This window comes from Castor canadensis, chromosome 5 (genome assembly GCF_047511655.1).
Source record: "Castor canadensis chromosome 5, mCasCan1.hap1v2, whole genome shotgun sequence".
In the NCBI taxonomy this organism is placed as follows: Eukaryota; Metazoa; Chordata; class Mammalia; order Rodentia; family Castoridae; genus Castor; species Castor canadensis.
Genome location: NC_133390.1, coordinates 139527688 through 139549934, shown reverse-complemented (window position 1 = coordinate 139549934; position 22247 = coordinate 139527688). Strand labels below are relative to the sequence as shown.

General features: G+C 39.5%; 1 protein-coding gene across 1 annotated transcript in view; it reads left to right on the top strand.

Moving 5' to 3' along the window:
* Window positions 1-7148: 7148 nt before the first annotated feature.
* Dstn (destrin, actin depolymerizing factor) overlaps window positions 7149-22247 on the top strand; it is a 32369-nt gene continuing 17270 nt past the window's right edge. The window contains exon 1 of the mRNA XM_074074279.1: window positions 7149-7308. Coding sequence (XP_073930380.1) covers window positions 7306-7308 — 3 coding nt within the window. The 5' untranslated portion in view covers window positions 7149-7305. The remainder of the gene's footprint in view (window positions 7309-22247) is intronic.

The window sequence follows — 22247 nt, the reverse complement described above, 5'->3', positions numbered from 1 at the left end:
GAACCCCATTAGTCTATAGTCTGGACCATTATAGCAATTTATTGATCTGACTGTAAAAAGCAGGCACTAGGTCTGAAGCCCAAATCTCAGGTTTATAAGCCAAATTCAAGGGCTTGTCTTAGTATGGCTAGAGCAGGATCTCCACAAATTGCTAAGACTATGCTAAGTTCTTAATACATATATTTTATTTTGTTTCTGGGTATTGAACCCAGGGTTCCTCACATACTAAGCATAACACTGAGCTACACCCTCTGGCTCAATAATCTTCTATAAAGTATCTTAGATCCAAAGGGGTTAAACTCATCAGTATCGTCAGTTTCCAAGTGAGGACAAGGAGCCTCAGAGAGGTATACCTTATAGATGTCACATGGCCATTTGACAGCAGGATCAGGAAGATGACAACTTGTGATATTCAGATTCAAACATCTCATCAAGGAATTGGTGGTAGAACTATTGGACTCTTAGTAATAAAAACAGTTATACTAAAAACTCATCCAAATTTCCCATCACAACTATCACTCTTTGACTATCTACTTCTGCTGGAGGGGTCTTTGACTGTAACTCTGAGTTCCCTCAACAAGAAGAGCTGGTTTTCTTTGGTTGAATCGTCATGTGGCATACCTCTTCCCAAGTCCAGAAGTGAAAACTAGGAAGTAAGCCAAAGAAATCTCCACCCAAAGAAAACAAACATACACCATTTCTCTAGCTCGGCCCATGGAGTCCAATTTCTTGGTAGGAACCTTTGGTGTTCTCTTCTTGCAAACATCCAAGAATGGGTAGAGTGAACCCTCTTGCCACTCCTTCTGTATAAATATTGGACAGCATAAGTGAGAAGCCATGTCTGTAACAAACTCTCCATTTCTCTGTGGATGCCTCGCTCACTAAAGACTGGGCGATAGCTCCCTGGTATGATCTTGAGAATTCCCAAGGGAACTGGGCCAAGTTGATCTTGGCATTGATCTGTTTCCCTTTTTGATCTCCTGTGGCAAGGCCCATGACTTCTTCATCTGTGTATTCCTGGTAACTAGTATGGCTGCAGCTAGCACACAGTAGGACCCCAGTAAATGCCTGTCAAATGTAACTGAAAAAATTTCAAAGGGACATGCCTTGGGAATATAAATAAAACACTTGTTTGGTTTCCAAACAGAAGCTTTTATCTTTAACACTTAGTGCCTCTCTTTCACAGGGAAAAGTTGGGTGGTAATATTAGATAATGAGATGATGAAAGCAATCCTTAAAAAAAAAGAACCTTACAAAAAAAAAAAAAGAGAGAGGCTACTCAGACTACTCCATGTTTTTTAAGTCAAAGGTAAGTTTTTATTTTTTTTCTCTTCTTTCGAGATAGGGTGTTACTACGTAGTCCAGTCTGCCCTGGAACTTGCAATCCTGTCTCTGCCTCCTGAATGCTGGGAGTACGGGTGTATGCTACTACGTCCCATCCAAGATAACTGAATAGTCAAGAAAATCATTCAACGTAATAAAAAATAAGTATGAGAATGTTGTTTAAACACGAGGATAAAATTTATCCACCCAATTCCTTACGGTGGTCTATACAGTCCTGCATGATTACCTTTCAGCCTCATCTGGGTCTACCCATCCTGGCTTGTCAGGCCCCAGCCACAGTCTTCCTTCTGCTCTTTGAATATGCTAACCTTATTTCCTCCTCCTGGGATGCTCTCTTGCAGATCTTTGCATGGCTGGGTCCTTCCTGGCATTATGTCTCAGACGAAATTACACCTCTTCATAGAAGTCTTCTTTGAGCACCAATTTAAACAGAGCCTCCCTCACCCCTAGTTTCCCCCTCTCACATCACCCAGATTTCTTGTCATCAGAACTTGTATTAGGCTGGGGATGTAGCTCAGTCACAAGACCCTGAGTTCCATCCCCAGCACGGCAGGGGAAAAAAAAAAAGCAAGAAACAGAGCACGTATCTCTCATAACCCTGTACTTTTGGTGTAATATTGGCTTCCAACACACTAAAATTTAAGGTCCAGGACAAGAACCTGTCTGTCTCATTTATAGTTCTGTACCCGTTCACACTGTAGGTACAAAAGGAATGTTGAAATAATGAATGCAGCAATTAATTTTTTTAAAGCAGCAGAATCATGCTTGCAGTCATTATTTCTTCAAACATTTCCTTCCTTCTTTTAGCTAAATTCTCTATGCTGGATTCCTTTTTACAGATATTGGTTCTTTCTCTTTTGTTCTCCATGCCTTGCATCTCTTTACCCTTTTGATACCTTCTGAATCCTTCACCTCATCTTTTGACTCACATCAACATTTGGGGGTATATCCAGTCTGTTTCTCAGCCCATCTACTGACTCTTGTAGCTCTACCATAGCATTTTATGTTCCTAATTTTTTTTCCATAACTGCTTGTTCCTGCAACTGGTTTCCCAATATCTTTGCTTTCCTGAGAATTTTTACTATGCTCATGTTAATTTCTTATTCTGCTTCTTCTGCTTTAGTTCAGCTTACTGTCTTTCACCGTGCTTAGATTCCTCCTGCATCTCATTCCCTTCACCTGAGCACTCAGATGTGCATCTTAGGATCTTTGTCTATTTGGTCTTATACAGGATACAAGGAAGGGGTGAGAACTGGAGTTGTTTCTGGACAGTTTGAGGAGACAGGTGAAGATGTACCAGATTGGAAAGCCACTGATGTTTGAGTCTGGTTAAAGTCTGGGCTCAAGTCCCTACCTCAACCAGGAGGTCTTGTCCTTTACAGATGACTCCCTGGTTCCCCTGTCTGAGAGTCCTTGGAGGTAGAAGAAGTGAGGGAAAGCTCTGGGCCTACGCAACATCTTGCATGTGTTGGTACCAACTTCCTGCATCCCAGCAGGGCTCTGGGTGTTGCCTTGACATTACCTGGCAGTCTCTGGGGTGGGTGCTTTGCAGGTTCTGATGTTATTCTGCTCTACAGTAGCAGTGGGAGAGAAGGAGGTCTACCAAGAATGGCGGAACAGGTAGGAAAAATGGTTCTCCAGGAGAGTTCACCACTATCAACCAGCCTGCTGCTGCCTTTCTTCTCCAACTGTCATTTCTCTCCCATTTGTATCCACCATGTAATATAGTCCTTTTATTTTTTTCCTAAAATGACTTCTGAGTTTTAAGAGATGCCCTCTTACTTTGATAGGTTAAAACTTGGTGCAAAATTCTATTCATTTTATTCCGACTCTTGATTTTATGATTATACTCAATCCTTGAGCGTCTCTACATTTTGAAGAGTTTGAACTCATTGTGTTATCCTAAAGTCAAACTTGATTCCCTTCCTTGTCCCTTTCGGAACCTTTCTCTAGTTTTCCTCACCTTTCTTCAGAAGTACACCACCAAATCAGAATTGCAGATGGAATGCAGCATTCTTATGAAAAATGGGAAGAAAAATACAGATGGATCCCCAAGACATACTGTTGAATGAATGAACACAAACTGCAGTCTTTTATATTGTTGAAACAAGCTGTATTTTAAAAAGTATGCTGTATTTGTATATTCTGGAAGGTTTTAAGCTGATAAGCAGCACAATACCAAGTCAGACTTGGTGTGTTTAAATCTGTGTGTCAAAGAACTGTGTGATCATTCATTTATTCCCACACTGAGTTTCCTTTTTGGGACATTTCCCCCAAACTTTCCTGAACTATCTAGTTTAATAGATGGGCTACAATAGAGATTGTAGACCAAGTTGGATGAGTTGGAACAAATGTGAATCATCCTGGGGAGAGGTTATAAATTTCAAAGGAAACATTTGACTCAAAGGGGTTAAGACCATTGGTCATGACTGCTCTGCCACTTTCTACATCATTTTCTCATGGTTTATATTAAGAAGCACACTATTACCTACATAGAATTGATCAGTCTTTAACATATAAAAGAGCGGCATACGACTAATACTCTGCTATAAAGACAAATAGAGAACTGTATAGTTACCATGTGGTACTATACTCTTGCCATGAATATACTCAAATATATTTGGCCATTTCCTAAACCAGATGTCAGGGACTTGGGGCTGTGTGATCCATCAGGCTTACACCACGGGTGGTAAATAAAGGGATGTCCAGAATATATTTTGTACAGTTTCCCTTTGTTTTGCCAATAAACCTTCTATTGTGTTAAGGAAGCACCAAGAGACATCTTAGTTCTCTCCTTCAGCCTCACCCTCAGGTGATGTGTCATGTGGCCTATGGGAAGGATCATGGGCTTGAAGCACAGTGCTTATGCCTTTGGACTTCTAAGGAATATCTCTTCACCTTTCTTCAGTGAAAGCAACAGTAATAACTACCTATGGCAGTCACTACTCAAATCTCCCAATATCCATTTTCCCTCTTCCTTAGTAAAGGAACTCAATTTCTTAGCTGAGCACACTGGTCATCAGGGAACAGACCACACCTCCCAGACTCTCTTGCAGTCATATGACAAAGTTCTGGTCAATGTGATAAAATCTGGCTGCATGCTGGTGGCTCATACCTATAATCCTAGTTACTTGGGAGGTTGAGATTGGTAGGTTCACAGTTCAAGACCAGCCCAAGCGAATAGTTCATGAGACCCATCTCCAAAAACAACCAGAGCAAAATGGACTGGAGGTGTGACTCAAGCAGTAGAGCACCTGCTTTGCAAGCATGAAGCCCTGAGTTCAAACTCCAATCCCATAAAGAAAAAAAATGTGGTTAAAAACTGAACCCCTACATGGGACTTCTCAGAAGTTTCTTTAAAAAGGGAGGTGATTCCCTTTTTACTTTCTTTTCTTCCTTCTTACTCCCTAGAATATGAAAAGCTGGTTGGTAGCAGCCATTTAGATCATTAGGTGACCTTGGGAAAGGAATCTACACACAGCAAAGCAACAGCATAGATTGGGTCTTGAACACTACCAAGCCAATACATGAAGTCTGAATTACTTGCCTTTGCAGTTCTTTTATACATGAAATAACTTCACCTATCAAAAGGTGAAGCTCAATAGTGGCTTAAGCCACTATACATAGTTTGATTTATTCATTCACTCAACAGTGTATGTTGGGGATCTATCCATGTTGTCATCGTATTTTTCATAAGAAAACCATGTATAGTATATTCTTTCCACACACATTTTGAAGAGTTTGAACTCAGTCTTCCTGAAACCACATACTGATTCCCTTATTTGGCCTTTTATGTATTTTTGTGCTAGCTATGCACTGGAAATAATCTAAATGATTATCACTAGGGTAAAAATTAAACGGACAGTTTTATTTTGAATAATTTATTAATAAGACAAGAAATGGATGATGGTTAAGACTTGAGAAGGATGAACTGTGGGATTATGGGAGGGACCACTATTGATTACTTGGGAAGTGGTCAGAGCTGTCTACAGGTGATACAAACACTCCAGGCTTAGTAACTGGCAGACCCATGATGATGACAGGAAGAACTAGCAAGAAGGGAACTGGGTCAGCAAAGTGGTACAAGCTCGTGATCCCAGCACTGGGGAGGCTGAGAGGCAGGAGGAGTCCATGTTTGAGGCCATCCTAGGCTACATATAGAGACCCAGTCTCAAGAAAGATGGGAGAGGGAGGGAGAGAGGGAGGGAAGGAGAAAAGGGGGTGGAGGAGGGAGAGTGTGAGAGAGAGAGATTAGTTTAGGAGAACAGGAGTAGGAAAGGTAGGCTAAGACTAGGGGCAGAAGGGCCAGACTGACTTGCTGACGTTTCTGGGGAAAGGCAGTGAATCTTATGTAGGCAAGTAACAGGGTCAGACTCTTATGCTTGGACCTGATTGGTGGCAGAGTGGAGGAAGCAACGCAGATGTAAGAGGCTAACTTGTATCCTTAAATAAGTATGCTTCAATTTGGACAAGGAAGATTCATATTTAGAGGGGGCTGCAGCTGGATACAGGAGGGTTGTTTTTCACCAGCCAGAGTTCTCTGCCAGCGGCATTAGCATCACCTGCGAAGTTAGAAATGTAAATTCTCAGGTCTGGCCTCCTTACAAATTTGACTTTGAACAAGTTTCTCCAGGTGATTCTGATGTCACTGCTCTAGCCTGCCAAAAAAACCTGTATCAAGTGGTGAGGGCTTAAAATTGCGACTTGTCTTTTTAGAAAGACTAAGGAGAAACGGGTTTCCATGTTGAGTGGGCAGAATAAAAGCCGCATACAACCTAGATTTTGTATGGCGCCCAGAAAACAAAACACACTGCCCATCTTGTCCCAAAGCCTCATATTTGGAGAATTAAAATAGTGTCGGTAGAGACCATTATGTTCTCAGTAGCCTAAATTAAAACTTAGGTAATCATCGAGTTGTAAACTTTTCCCGTTCCTTTTATTCCCTACAAAAACACTCTCAGAAAAAAAGTTAGGATTCCTTATGGCTCTCTGAAAACTATGCTTCTGTGAAACTGCCCATTAGAAAAAACACAATCCCAAATTAAAAATCAGCAGAGCTGGAGCTCTCATTCCAAATTAACGCTGTTTCCCAGCCACACCCCCTGCGCAGGCCGCGGGGCCTCGTTCCCCTGACTAGTCCCAAAGATAAATAAATCATTCCTTGTTTTGTAGACCTGAAATTAGCGGTGACTCACAGGGAACTCTGAACAGCCACGGTCTCCTCAGGAAGGAGGGAAAATGTGCACATTTTCCCCTCACGCGAGGGCGGGAGTGCCGGGCTGGCCAATCAGGGGAGGCTGGCGGGAATCGTACCAAAGTAGGTAAAAAATGCGGGATCCCGGCTCTCCGCCATCGCCAGTGCACTTGGGTCGGTTGTCCCTCCTCTGTGGGTCCTCCCTCCAGTCCCCATCTCCTCGGGCCCCGCCCACATTTTACCCCAGACGCGCCCCCAGAGGCCCGCACACCTGGCCAGGTGGCTATGTCTATATATGGATAACGACTGCGCAGTGGGCGGGGCGTCACGTGGTCTCATCCCCGAGGGGGAGGCAGGGCCATCCACCTGGGTCATCCTTTGCCCGCCCCCGGCCAGCAAGTGCCAGCCAAAGCACCTAGCAGGGCAAACAGGACCCACCCAAGCCTCCAAAGACCTGAGAGTTGGCTGGGAACTCCGCCCTTTCGGGCTGAGCAAGTGAGGGAGCCTCCCCACCCCCACAGTCGCAAGTCCAGTCGGCCGCCGGAGCAGGGCGTTGCCAGGCTGGTCCGTTGCGTAGTAACGGCGGGCGGCGCGTGACGTGCGCAGCCGCATTTTGGCCCGAGGCGCGCGCCCGCCCTCTGGTAGGCTCGCGCCGCCGCGTAGGCTGTTCGCTCGCTTTCTTGGTCCAGCTGCCGCGAGGAGGACGTTCTGCAGACTCGGCGCCCGCCGCCTCCCTTCCCCGTGTCCCTGCGACCGCCGCGGCAAAGATGGTGAGTGAGGGAGAACTCGAAGCGTGGGCCGAGGTAGCCTAGGGCGGTGTGTCTCCCTGGCGCCGTACGGTCTAGGCTGAGGGGCTTGAGTTTTGTCCCCGCCCGGGAAGGAAGGGACCCTGTCCTGGCTGCATCACTCGGCAGAGTGGGGAGGGTCTCCCTGGTCTCCCTTCCTCGGCTGAGCCCCACTTTCAGGGGCTATTGCCTCGCTTCGGCTTCACTCCCGGTTGCGTCCAGGCCGCCGCCCCGGACTGTCGCCTCCGCAGTCTCCTGGCCCTGCCTCGGCGTACCCAGCTTGGGTCCGGAGCCCCACGCCTCAGTGAAATCGATCGGAGGTTTGCAGACCCGAGATGTGTTTGGGGGCGGGGAGGGGGCGTACGGCGTCGGAATCCCGCGACCGTCCTTGTTGGCGATGGTTTCTTCAAAGCTGGCTCTTAGTGACTTGTGCGCGTTTCAGTCTTCACGGCCATAAGGAAAATAAGGCCTTTATTGAACAGTCCTAGAGGGCGGGATGATTGCTAACGAGCGTGACCCTGGCATGATTAAGAACAGGGTGGCTTTGCAGCCGCTTTGTTTGTCATATCTGGCAATCAGCTTCCAGCAGCACTCTTGGTGTGCTTGTCAAGCTTGGCAATGTCTCTTTTAACCCTCCCCTGCCCGACCCGTCCAACCATAGTTAGAAATTTTCTTTTACTTGTGAACTGTTTCAATCATAATTTAATTGTGAAAGGGGTGGGCCTGAGGCTAATACAAATTTAAAAGCTCTTTAAAAATCCGTTTAATTACTGGAGTCACTAAAAGAAAACATTCAGTATTTTATAGATGATGGAGATTTTGCTAAATTTACATAATTTTCTTTCTCTGAGGTATCGCTGTGAATTGTTGTAAAACAGTATTCTCAACTGGGCGATCAGGTAGAACATTTTGTCATTTTCTCTAGTCTGCACACACTGTTACCATTTTTGGTCAATGATTTGCAGGCTAGGCCTTACCAGACTTTGCTACAAATACTACACTGTTACTGCTTCTCTTTGCCTGGAAGCAGTTGGTACCAGATTATCAGCATACAAGATGTTTTCACTGGGTAATAATTTTGGTTTTCATTTGTACTGCAACTTTCTTGAAGATGAAGGCTGGCTCAGTGGGAGAAAAAGAGATTAACCGTAGTTTCTTGATAACTGACAATGTAAAGGTTTGTTATTTTCTTTCATTCTTCTTTGATTTGATGCTATAAACTACAAAAAGGAACAGTATCTTAATTCTTTATAACCTCCTTAACATTTTAAATGTATGTACTATGCTATTTTTACTAAGGGCTTTGAGTTCTGGTAAACTTGACCATCTACTTTAATGCAAACGCCTTGAAGTAGACGAGCCTACTCTCTGGGGTTTTCTGATTTAACATTGCACTTTTTTTTAGTTGCTAATGCAGACTTTTTCTGTTTGAAAATGGGACCAAACATGTTAACTCTGGTTAGTGTTTAGTTTTAAATCGTCCATACATACAAATAAAATGAAAGAAGAGTTTATTATGTTTCCTTGGTACTTGAGGGAGGAGAGGGAGAAATAAATTGGTGGGCTGAGTGAGGTGGCTCATCCTTGTCATCTCAGCTCCTTGGGAGCCAGGATATCTGAGAACAACAGTTCCAGGCAAGCCCAGGCAAATAAATAAAAATTAAAGACCCCATCTCAACCAAAAAGCCAGGGATGGTCATGTCTCTGTATGTGATCTAGCCAAAGGTTAGGTGGATCTCTGTCTAGGGAGATACTAAGCAAAAACAGGAGACTCTGTGAAAAATAACTAAAGAAAAAAAGAGTGGTGATTGTGGCTCAAGTGGAAGAGCTCCAGCCTAGCAAGTGCAAGGTCCTGAGTTCAAACCCACCAAAAAAAATTAAAGATGAATGTATTCAAAATGCATTTCAAACTTTTTGGTTTTAGGAAGATCAAGAAGCCTTTACACGCTTTTGTTTGGATGCCTGCAAAGAATAAAGAGTTCAGAACATAGACCAGCTGTTTTTAAAAAGTTATTATGTTTGGTCTTACGAACACAGACTCCTGTCTGTCCAGGTATTAGAGAATATTGTGAAGATGCTAGTTCCTTTATTATCCCAGATTCCAGCACTTTCTGTATTTGAAACTATTTACATTTGTTGGATACTTTGAAGTTTCTTTATTTTTTAGAGGTTAAATTTTAACTATCAATTGGTTTATTCTCAATTAGCAGAAGTACTTCCTAGTACTTACCAAATCTTCTAGAAGCACTTGGGGAAAAAAAAAAAAAACTAAATTGAAACCAACTCAAAAAATCTTCCCGGGCACTTTAAGATTTCATGCTTTCAAGTGTCTCTCTGTAAAATCTTCCCTACCCCCACAAATGTACTTCCATATGAACCCCAAATAACATTTTTGTATGTGTGTACTGAGTGTGTCAGCTTCCTTATATGTTCAAAGACTATCTGCCAGCTCACCAAGTTCCCAGGGTTATTTGCTTAGTTCTCCTGGAGTGGGCTGACACATTGCCATAGACTTGCCTAGCTCCCCTTGTAACCAAAGTGTGCATTTGCAGCAGAGTTGTGTGTGTGTCTCTGGAAAGTAGGGTTATAGCCTTGCCCTGAATCTAACCATAACCTTACCCAAACCAGGACTCTGCTCGAACAAACTGAGCTAATTGGCTTAGACTGATTGTAAATATATTCCACCACTTGGTGACCAGCAAAAACACTTTTATTATTTATAACAACTTAATGAAACACTTTTTCATACAAGAACTTATCGAAATAAGTCAGGTGTGTGTTCTGACATATGAGAGAACAGATTGTAAAGGATTATTGACTAGGGACAAATCACTTATTTGACTCTACATCAAGCTTTAATTAGCTTAAAGTAGTATTTTACTTTTTTAAGCAGTAAACTATACAGACTAGAGATCCCTTTGTATCAAGAAAAAACAAAAAAAGTTTAGGGCTGGGAATGTAGCTAGCTCAGCGGTAGAGTAGTTGCACCCTGGGTTTGATCCCTAGCAGCAGGAACACATGCACACACTCAAACTTTGCCATGTTTCACGTTTTTGTGTTATTATTACAGATAAATATGGACCTTTCTCTTTCCATTCCCTTCCCTCCCCAGAGATAACCACCCCTATTTCAAAAACCCACTGTACTGCCCATTATGGAGATGATTTTACTCAGGCTGTTGCAAATTAGGAGAACATTTGTTAGGGGGAAACTACTCAAAGAAAAAGGGAACATGGGACGAGTAAAACAGGGAATTCTGAGGACGGATAAAACAGGTCTTACCTCAGAATACATGTCCTGTTCAGTTACCTGCTTCCCAGTACACAAAATAGAAGACACCACTGCTTTCCAGGAGTGCAGCACTTAAGTACATTTTGACACAGTCACCTAAAACTGATCCATTCTCATTGATACTTTCATATTTTTAACTATACTTAAGCTATCCTTAATAACACATGTTGTGTTGATGTGTCTTTAAATTTTATACAAATGTTTCATGTGGCCTTTTCAGCTTCATTTAAAAATTAAACTTTTTTGAATTCTTTTAGGGGTGATTTTTGGTTTCTAACTGCTGAGTGTATTCAAGTTTACCCATTTCCTTATTAGAGGATATTTCTCCAGTATATTTTTGTTTGTTTAAGCTGTTTTTTCAGAGTGATTTCCGCATATTATCTTCTCCAGTTCGAGTGTGTGTTTCTTCCTGGTATATAAGTGGGAGCCTTGGAACTCCTCTGCTAGTATGGCCACTTTGCATTCCCTCCTCTACTGCTTGTTTCTCCATTTCTTTTTTTCTGGTAGATGAAACTGCTTATCTCATGTGTGTGAAATGGTTTTTCTTTCTTTAAACTTGCTTTATTTAATTAGTGTTGAGTTGATTTTTTTATTGCATGAGACAGTGCTGGGCATCAAATCCAGGTCTCACATATGGGAGAGCATCTACCACTGAGTACACTTCCAGCCCACATCTTATGTTTTCATGTGTGTGATGCATTCTGTGAACCTGACTTTATCTAAGTGTACTTGTGAGCCTAAAAACAAACCGAGCATCAGGAAAAATCAATGGGAGCGTAATAGTCATTACTAAAATCTCAGACTGAGAACTAGTATTCTCCTCTGGAGTATAAGCTTCTTGGTAGGCCTCTCAAACTGGCAAGTCATGGAAGCTTAATACTCTAATTCTAGCGCCCTCCCATTTTCAGGTTCCTAGTAGTGGTAGACTGTAAAGAGATTGAAGATAGAGTTGCTTCTTAGCCAAGGACCACGGAGATTAATCCCCTCTATTTTATACTTATCCCTCTCTGTTTCCTAGGCAGTTTGTCTAGCCAAAACATTAAAACAAAACACAAAAGAGCATGTGTGCCAACTCTACTTTTTGGTCAGATTTGCTGTCGACTAAATAAAACTTCTCTGAAAAACAAAGCCTGTTTAAAAAACAAACATATAAAACAGAACAAATAACTAGCTTTTTGTTTGTTTGTTTTGAGACAGGGTAGCTAACCCTGGCTGGTCTTGAACACTTGATCTCCCTGCCTCAGCCTTCTGACTGCTTGATACAGGTGTGCACCACCACACCTAGCCTACCATGACTGTTTTTTCACAAGTAGAATTGGTTTAAATAAAATGATGCTTAACTTAGTATAAAGAAGGGCACCTGAACATTTGTGTTTTTATGCTAACAAACTTACATTTTCTTTCAGTAAAACTTACTTTGAGATGGAAGATACCATACTTGAAATTTGAAAAATCTTGAAGCTCTTGAAAATCAGAGTTATATACGTACATACACATGTATATATGTATGTATGTATTGTTTTATCTGCAGAGCAACATTCTATTCCCCGTGACGAGGACTGGTCGTCTTATTGTACTCTTTGCTGTTTGCATATGTAAATTATAGAATATAATTTTAAAAAAGATCACTGAAGTATCTTCAGTTTACTTACCTTGGGGCATAATATTCCTCTCTAAATTGTCCATGAAAGTAATATTCCAAGGTTTGCAACTAACATTTTTGAAGTATTGTAACCACAATTTTCCTTCTGTCCCTGCTTCTGTGTGTTGATGTCAGAAGCAAGAAGTTTTCACTTGTAATTATGCTTTGGAGCTACCTCCTATTCATTTTTCTTAAAATTTTATTGAGAAAGATATATACTTAGAAAAACTAAGCATCAGGTTCATTCATCCCACTAGTACTATGGACTTGTTACGTTGATCAGAATCTGCTGTACAGGACCCTCATTGAGTTCTGTGGATTTTAGTCTAGAGTGATTCTTCTGTCTAATACTGAACTCTGTCTTCTAGAAGCTGACATTGTATTGCTTATGTACTGTTCACTCTGTTCCATGATTTGCTGTGTTACATTAAAACTGAAGACTCAATTTTTAAATATTTTAAAAAGCAATCGATTTAAGTAAAAATGCAATTAAAATTGAGAATTTAGTCTAGTGGAAGGTGTGAAAAGGCTAATAGCTAGTTTTGTTGCAGCATGATATAGATGAGCACTGCAAAGAGAAATTTCCTTGCATATCACAGCAAGGTTTTTAGTCACTATGTTTTGCTTTTATGTCATGTCAAAGGAAGACTATTCCTTTCAACATCTTTACATTACTTTGTAGGTTGTTTACTTCTGTTTATCTTATAGAAAAAACAAAGATGAATTTGCTATCTTTATTCCTGTATTGGCTTATAAATGTTATTAACATTTATTTTTAAGTGTTTTCACATTTTTGTTAGTGGTGGTATTTTCATGTAGTAATAGAGGTAAAGCTAATGTATAGGCAAGTACAGGTAAGACTTCAACTTTTTTATTTTTACATTTTTTTTAGTGTGTATTAATTGTATAAAGGGGTTTCATTGTGACACATAACATGCTTATAACGTACTTTGACCACATTCACTCCCTCTATTAAGATTCCAGGTCACTTTGGAGTAATGTTTTAAGTTAATTGTTGAAGCTTGTGAGCTTTGAGGAATTCTCAAGTTAAAACTTTTTGTAAGAACGTTTAACTTATTCTATCAGTGCTGTCAAATAGAAAAAAAAACTGTGTACTTTAAATTTTTCTAGTAGCTCCATTTAGAAAAAGTAAAAGGATGAAATTTATTTAAACAAGTATATCCAAAATATTGTATCAACATTTAATCAGTATAAAAAATGAGAAGCTTTACATGCTTCTTTATCTCAAATTGTATGAAACCCTGTTACTTTAAGCACATCTCAATTCAAACTCTTTGTTTTAATTGGACACGTATGATCTGTATTTAGATATCATAAAACTTAGAACTGAAAAAGTAGATTCACATATGTTGCTCCAAATATACTTAACAAGTTTTCCAGAAATGGAATTGAGTTTATTGAAATGAAATAAAAATAGTTTCTCAGCCACACTAGTCACATTTAAAGTACTCATTAAACTATATTGGTTAGTGGTCATCTAATTGGACCAGCTATAATTTGTGAATTGGTCTGTTTAATTTGTCATCGGAAGTTAGTACAGGAACCAATACTTTAATTGTCTTCATTTCTTCACCTGGCTAAGAAATAGTGTCAAGATAGCATAGGATTTCTTTTATAGCACTTACTAAGGTATTTTGTGAAAGTAGATTGTTGTACTCTTTTAAGATAGTGTCTGCACACGTTAACAGGAAACATAGTAGACCCACACAGATGTTGATGAATATGAATGAGAGGATTTTCTTAATTACATAGGACAGGTTCCCATAGAAATTAATTATTTTAATTTTTATATCTCTGTTCCCATATACTTTTAAAAAACGCCTTGGAAATTGAGGTTTGAGTACTGAAATAATAGAATGGGGCCTTCTTTTTGTGTACTGTGTTATAGTTTAATTTGAGTCTTTCAGTGAAAATCCCTTGAGATAAGATGAGGCAGATACTGTTAGGATAATTTCTTTAAAATGATTCTGGCATGCAGAAACCCCTTAATAAATCCATTCCTTTCTTTTCATGAAAATGAAGTTGAATGGTACTTGATGTTCATTGAGACATCCTGAACCACAGAAAAATACTTGAAGGCCTAACAAATGAAAGAACAAGAAGTAATGCCATCTTAGATAACATGCAAATGTTTGTTAGGCATTGTGTTAGCTTTGTTTCACTCAATCCTTTCAGTAGTCTAATGAGGCAAGTGTTACTATCATTCCTATTAAACCAGACTGGTCTTAGAGTCTGGCTACCAAGATTTTTTGCACATTTGGCTCTGCCATTTACAAACTGTATGACCTTAGGTAAGTTATTGACTATTGTGTGCCTCAGTTTCATCCTTCTACTTGAGAATAACAGTACCTACCATCACAGCAATATGGGCGACCAAGATAACTGGTTTAAAGTTTTTAGCAAGTAGTAAAGTGCTTATTAGTGCTAGCTAAAAGATCTGATTAGATTAATACTTTTTTTCATTACTTGCTATATGAAAGGAAAAGGCCAAGATGACTAATTTAATTCCTTAAAAAGGGGCATCTGCCTAACTGATCAAAAACTGCTAATTTTTAAGGGCCAGCACTGGGAAGACTTCTGTGACACAGTTCTCTCTAGTCACCTCCCCTCCTTAAGAATCACTCATCCCTAGGAGTTTGAGATGTATCATTAGGTCATTGATTTGGGATCTTTAAATCTTTTTAATATATGCACTCATGGCTATAAACTTTCCTCTCAAGACTGCCTTAGCTGTGTCCCATAGGTTCCGGTAGGTTGTGTATTCATTTTCATTGACTTCCAGGAACTTTTTAATTTCCTCTTTTATTGCATCGATGATCCACTCTTCATTAAGTAATGAGTTATTTAGTTTCCAGCTGTTGGCATGTTTTTTTGTCTTTACTTTTGTTGTTGAGTTCTACTTTTACTGCATTGTGGTCAGATAGTATGCACGGTATTATTTCTATTTTCTTATATTTGCTGAGGCTTGCTTTGTGCCCTAGGATATGATCTATTTTGGAGAAGGTTCCATGGGCTGCTGAGAAGAATGTATATTGTGTAGAGGTTGGATGAAATGTTCTGTAGACATCAACTAGGTCTACTTAATCTATTGCATATTTTAGATCTTGGATTTCTTTATTGAGTTTTTGTTTGGATGACCTATCTATTGATGATAATGGAGTGTTAAAGAATTAGGAATGCAAAAGGGGAGATAACAACAAACACCATGGAAGTCCAGGAAATCAGCAGAGACTACTTTGAGAACCTATATTCAAATAAATTTGAAAATCTAAAAGAAATGGACAGATTTCTAGATACATATGATCATCCAAAACTGAACCAAGAGGAAATTAATCACCTGAATAGACCTATAACACAAAATGAAATTGAAGCAGCAATCAAGAGTCTCCCCAAAAAGAAAAGTCCAGGACCTGATGGATTCTCTGCTGAATTCTATCAGACCTTTAAAGAAGAACTGATACCAACCCTCCTTAAACTGTTCCACGAAATAGAAAGGGAAGGAAAACTGCCAAACACATTTTATGAAGCCAGTATTACACTTATCCCAAAACCAGGCAAAGACACATCCAAAAAGGAGAACTATAGGCCAATCTCCTTAATGAACATTGATGCAAAAATCCTCAACAAAATAATGGCAAACCGAATTCAGCAACACATCAAAAAGATTATTCACCACAACCAAGTAGGCTTCATCCCAGGGATGCAGGGGTGGTTCAACATATGAAAATCAATAAATGTAATAAACCACATTAACAGAAGCAAAGACAAAAACCACTTGATCATCTCAATAGATGCAGAAAAAGCCTTTGATAAGATCCAACACCATTTCATGATAAAAGCTCTAAGAAAACTAGGAATAGAAGGAAAGTTCCTCAACATTATAAAAGCTATATATGACAAACCTACAGCCAGCATTATACTTAACGGAGAAAAATTAAAACCATTCCCTCTAAAATCAGGAACCAGACAAGGATGCCCACTATCTCCACTCCTATTCAACATAGTACTGGAATTCCTAGCCAGAGCAATTAGGCAAGAAGAAGGAATAAAAGGAATACAAATAGGTAAAGAAACTGTCAAAATATCCTTATTTGAAGACGACATGATCCTATACCTTAAAGACCCAAAAAACTCTACTCAGAAGCTTCTAGACATCATCAATAGCTATAGCAAGGTAGCAGGATATAAAATCAACATAGAAAAATCATTAGCATTTCTATACACTAACAATGAGCAAACGGAAAAAGAATGTATGAAAACAATTCCATTTACGATAGCCTCAAACAAAATCAAATACCTAGGTGTAAATCTAACAAAAGATGTGAAAGACCTCTACAAGGAAAACTATACACTTCTGAAGAAAGAGATTGAGGAAGACTATAGAAAAGTGGAGAGATCTCCCATGCTCATGGATTGGTAGAATCAACATAGTAAAAATGTCGATACTCCCCAAAGTAATCTACATGTTTAATGCAATTCCCATCAAAATTCCAATGACATTCATTAAAGAGATTGAAAAATCTACTGTGAAATTTATATGGAAACACAAGAGGCCACGAATAGCCAAGGCAATACTCAGTCAAAAGAACAATGCAGGAGGTATCACAATACCTGACTTCAAACTATATTACAAAGCAATAACAATAAAAACAGCATGGTACTGGCACAAAAACAGACATGAAGACCAGTGGAACAGAATAGAGGATCCAGATATGAAGCCACACAACTATAAGCAACTTATCTTTGACAAAGGAGCTAAAAATATACGATGGAGAAATAGCAGCCTCTTCAACAAAAACTGCTGGGAAAACTGGTTAGCAGTCTGCAAAAAACTGAAACTACATCCATGTATATCACTCTATACCAAGATTAACTCAAAATGGATCAAGGATCTTAATATCAGACCCCAAACTCTTAAGTTGATACAAGAAAGAGTAGGAAATACTCTGGAGTTAGTAGGTATAGGTAAGAACTTTCTCAATGAAACCCCAGCAGCACAGCAACTAAGAGATAGCATAGATAAATGGGACCTCATAAAACTAAAAAGCTTCTGTTCATCAAAAGAAATGGTCTCTAAACTGAAGAGAACACCCACAGAGTGGGAGAAAGTATTTGCCAGCTATACATCAGACAAAGGACTGATAACCAGAATATACAGGGAACTTAAAAAACTAAATTCTCCCAAAACTAATGAACCAATAAAGAAATGGGCACGTGAACTAAACAGAACTTTCTCAAAAGAAGAAATTCAAATGGCCAGAAAACACATGAAAAAATGCTCACCATCTCTAGCAATAAAGGAAATGCAAATTAAAACCACGCTAAGATTCCACCTCACCCCTGTTAGAATAGCCATCATCAGCAACACCACCAACAACAGGTGTTGGCCAGGATGCAGGGAAAAAGGAACCCTCTTACACTGTTGGTGGGAATGTAGACTAGTACAACCACTCTGGAAAAAAATCTGGAGGCTACTTAAAAAGCTGGACATCGATCTACCATTTGATCCAGCAATACCACTCTTGGGGATATACCCAAAAGACTGTTACTCCAGAGGCACCTGCACATCCATGTTTATTGCGGCACTATTCACAATAGCCAAGTTATGGAAACAGCCAAGATGCCCCAGCACTGACAAATGGATTAAGAAAATGTGGTATCTATACACAATGGAATTTTATGCAGCCATGAAGAAGAACGAAATGTTATCATTCGCTGGTAAATGGATGGAATTGGAGAACATCATTCTGAGTGAGGTTAGCCTGGCTCAAAAAACCAAAAATCGTGTGTTCTCTCTCATATGTGGACATTAGATCAAGGGCAAACACAACAAGGGGATTGGACTATGAGCACATGATAAAAGCGAGAGCACACAAGGGAGGGGTGAGGATAGGTAAGACACCTAAAAAACTAGCTAGCATTTGTTGTCCTTAATGCCGAGAAACTAAAGCAGATACCTTAAAGCAATTGAGGCCAATAGGAAAAGGGGAACAGGTACTAGAGAAAAGGTTAGATCAAAAAGAATTAACCTAGAAGGTAACACCCACGCACAGGAAATCAATGTGAGTCAATGCCCTGTATAGCTATCCTTATCTCAACCAGCAAAACCCCTTGTTCCTTCCTATTATTGCTTATACTCTCTCTACAACAAAATTAGAGATAAGGGCAAAATAGTTTCTGTTGGGTATTGAGGGGGGGGAGCGGCGGGAGGGGGTGGAGTGGGTGGTAAGGGAGGGGGTGGGGGCAGGGGGGAGAAATGAACCAAGCCTTGTATGCACATATGAATAATAAAAGAAAAAAAAAAGAATCACTCATCCCTAGGCTGTCAAAGCATGGAGATTTGCTACCCACTGTAGCCAACAATCACCTAGTATTCCTCATTGTATGTATTACCTCTGTCTAGCTGGGTATATCTTCAGAATAGTTCAAAGTTCTTATTAATTTGTATTTCCTCTCATTTTTATGGCCTCTCACACCAGTGCATGCTTCTGTAATTGAGATCAAATAAAAAGGATAGGGGGAGTATATCAGAACATGTTTCAATAATTTTTCTTATTTCTCTAAGTTAATGCTATTTTACTTGAAACCATTATGATATAATGAACTTTTAAACTTGATGTTTCAGGTGACTTAATTCTGATGTAAAAATATCTTGTCTTTTACTCTTAAACATATATTTTCTCTGAAGTAATTAATGGAGAATGAAACACAGCTGTATTGGCCCCAGTGTTTAGCCTAGCAGTCATTTATTCAACAAATAGATTGTTATATGCCAAGAACTAATCCAGACATAGGGGTGCAGTGCTGAAAAACAGAGTTCTCTCAAAAGACAAAAAAAAAAAAAAGGGACAAGATCACATCAGATAATCATAAGTGGTATGAAGAAAATGAGGTAATCAGTAGGTAGTACTAGAGGACTTGGCTTCTGAGCTGGGATTGTAGAGAAGGCCCTTGGTAAGGTGCCATTTGATGTGATATTTTCATGGCAAGAAAGAGCTAGCTGTATGAAGATTGTTTCAGGCTGGAGGAACTCTTAAGTAGAAAGGTCTTCCAGGAACAAAAATTGCATGCCTGTCTAGAATTCAATGAACAAAGGAGAAAAAGTAGTATATGACAAAATACCTGCGATAAACCACTTAAAGGAGCAAAGATTTATTTTGGCTCGTGTTGTCAAAGGTTTCAGTCTATGATCAGCTGGCTCCACTGTTATTAGGTCTGTGGCAAGGCAGAAACAACATGGTGTTGGAAAGCTGCTTACCTCATAGCGGTCTAGATGCAGACAGAGGTGTGTGGGAGAGGGCCAGGACAAGATACACTCTTCAAAAGCATGCCCTTGGTGACTTACTTCCTCCAACTAGGTCCCACCTCCTAATAGCCCATTCGCTATGAACTCATCAATGGATTAATGCATCAGTAAAGTTAGTGCCCTCATGATATAGTCACCTTAATAGCACCACTAGCTGAGATCAAGCCTTCAACACATGAGCCTTCTTGGGGACATTTCATATGCAAACTGTAACTAGTAGCAAACGAGTTGTAGGCAAGATGTAGACCAGGAAGAGCAGTTAGGTCAAAGGTGGGGAGTTTGAATTTTATTCTCATTTCATCCAGAAGCCACTAGGTATGCAGTTATGAGAAGTGGTAAGTAGTGGAATGAGATACGATTTATCCCTGTGGCTAGAGTGCAGAGATGTACAAACAGGAACAAAGACCAATTAATAAACTTGCTGTTACTCAGACAAAAGATGGTGGAAGTTTGTGTTAGAAATTGTTAATAAAGATGGTAGAGGTTGGATATATATTTTGGGCATAGAACTGACAGGAATTAATTCTAATAATTTGATTGTGTGTCATAAGGGATAGACCATCAGAGATGATTCCCAAAAATCTAGAACTGAGCTACTAGGTATTTAATAGTGTCATTGTGCTAAGGACCCGAAAAAGAAGCTTAAGAGAGTTTGGCAAAAATAGAGATTTTTAGAACCTTGAGGTGTAATAAATTGATCCAGGAGTACTAATCTTTAAAATAACATGTTTCACCCAGGCACTGATGGCTCATGCCTGTAATCCTAGCCACTTGGGAGACTGAGATCCAAAGGATTGCTATTTAAGGCCAGCCTTGGCAAAAAGTTTGCAAGACTCCATCTTAACTAATGGCTGGAGGCAGTGGGACACGACTGTCATCCCAGCTACCCCAAGCTGCGCAGGAGGTTGAGATTGAGAGGATCACTATTGCAAGACCCACTAAGGGGACAAGGAAGCTGGGTGTGGTGTCATGTGCCTTCATCCCAGAAACAGTGGGCAGCATAAAATAGGATTGCAGACTAGGCTGGCTTGGGCAAAAAGCTAGACCCTATCTCCAAAATAAGCAGAGCAAAAAGAGCTATAGGCATGGCTTATGTGGTATAGCACCTGCCTAGCAAGTGTAAAGCCTTGAGTTCATACCCCAGTACTGCCCAAAAAGAAAAACAAAATTAAAAAACAACCCAAAAACCCTCAAACTGTTAATTTTATATCTGATTATAAGAGTAATATATGTTCATTATAGGATATTAAGAAAGAATTCGTTGTAATGGCAACCCCAATCAAAGTATTAATGCTTAGCATATATTCTTCCAGGCCATTCTTTCAATAAGTAAATCTTAGATACTTATAGGAACAAGGCAAGGTATGCTGCAGGCTCGGGGGGTTCAACAGCATATAAGACAAAGTCTCTGTCTTTATAAAATATACATTCTAATAGGAAAGATAATTCAGAAATAAGTTAAAAAAATGAGTGAGATATTGAGCATTTTGATACACATTTAGTGGCAGTAAGAGAATGAGAGTGATTATGTAGGAATGACAAATACATTTTTTTTTCCACACAGATGAATTCATCTGTAAAGCATATAACTTTATTTTGCATATCCCAATGTGACAAGGGTGCCAAGATAATTCAGTGGAGGAAAAACAGTGTTGCTAACAAATGGTGCCAGGAAACTGAGCATCACATGCAAAACAATGAATTTGTATCTGTGCTTCATTATAAGCAAATTTTAACCAAAAGTGGATCATAGATCTAAAATTAAGAATTAAAGCTATAAAACTTCTAAAGGAAAACATAGGCACTAATCTTTGTGAACTTGTGTTAAGCAACTTTTGTTGAATATTCTTGGCATTTCTAGGAGTGACACTGAAACCAAAAGTGACAAAAGAAAAAAAATAACAAAAGAAAAAAATAGATAAAGTGGGCTTTACTAGAATTATAAACTTTAATGCATTGAAGAATACCATCAAGGAAGTGAAAAGACAGCACACAGAATGGGAGAAAATATTTGCAAATCTTATGTTTGACAAGGAACTAGTATGTAGAATATTAAAAAGGACTATTTCAACTCAACAATAAGAAAACAATGCAATCTTATGAGCAAAAGTATTTGAATTTACATTTCTAAAGATGTACAAGTGGCCAAATAAACACCTGAAAAATGCTTAACCTTACTAGCCATTAGAGAAATACAAATCAGAGGCACAGTTAAACAGTGCTTCTTACCCTCTGGGCTGATTATTAAAAAAAAAAAAAAGAACTGTAACAAATGTTGACATGGCTATAAATTGCTGGTGGGGATGTAAAAAGGTACAGCTATTTTGGAAAATAATTACGCAGTTTCTCAATAAGTTAAACTTGAGCTACCACATAACCCAGAAGTTTCACTCCTACTTATATACTCAGGTGAAATGAAAATGTGTGCCCACAAAACCTGCATATGAATGTGCACAGCAGCATTATTCATGATAGCCAAAAAGTGGGAACATCCCAGTGACCATCAACTGATGAATAGACCAGTAAGATGGAGTGTGTTCATACCATAGACTATTTGGCAACAAATTAGTCTACCTGCTACAACATGGAAGCATATTGTACATATTGGAAGCATGGTAAGTGAAAGAAGCCAGTCATGTCACAGAAGACTGTATATTGTGTTAT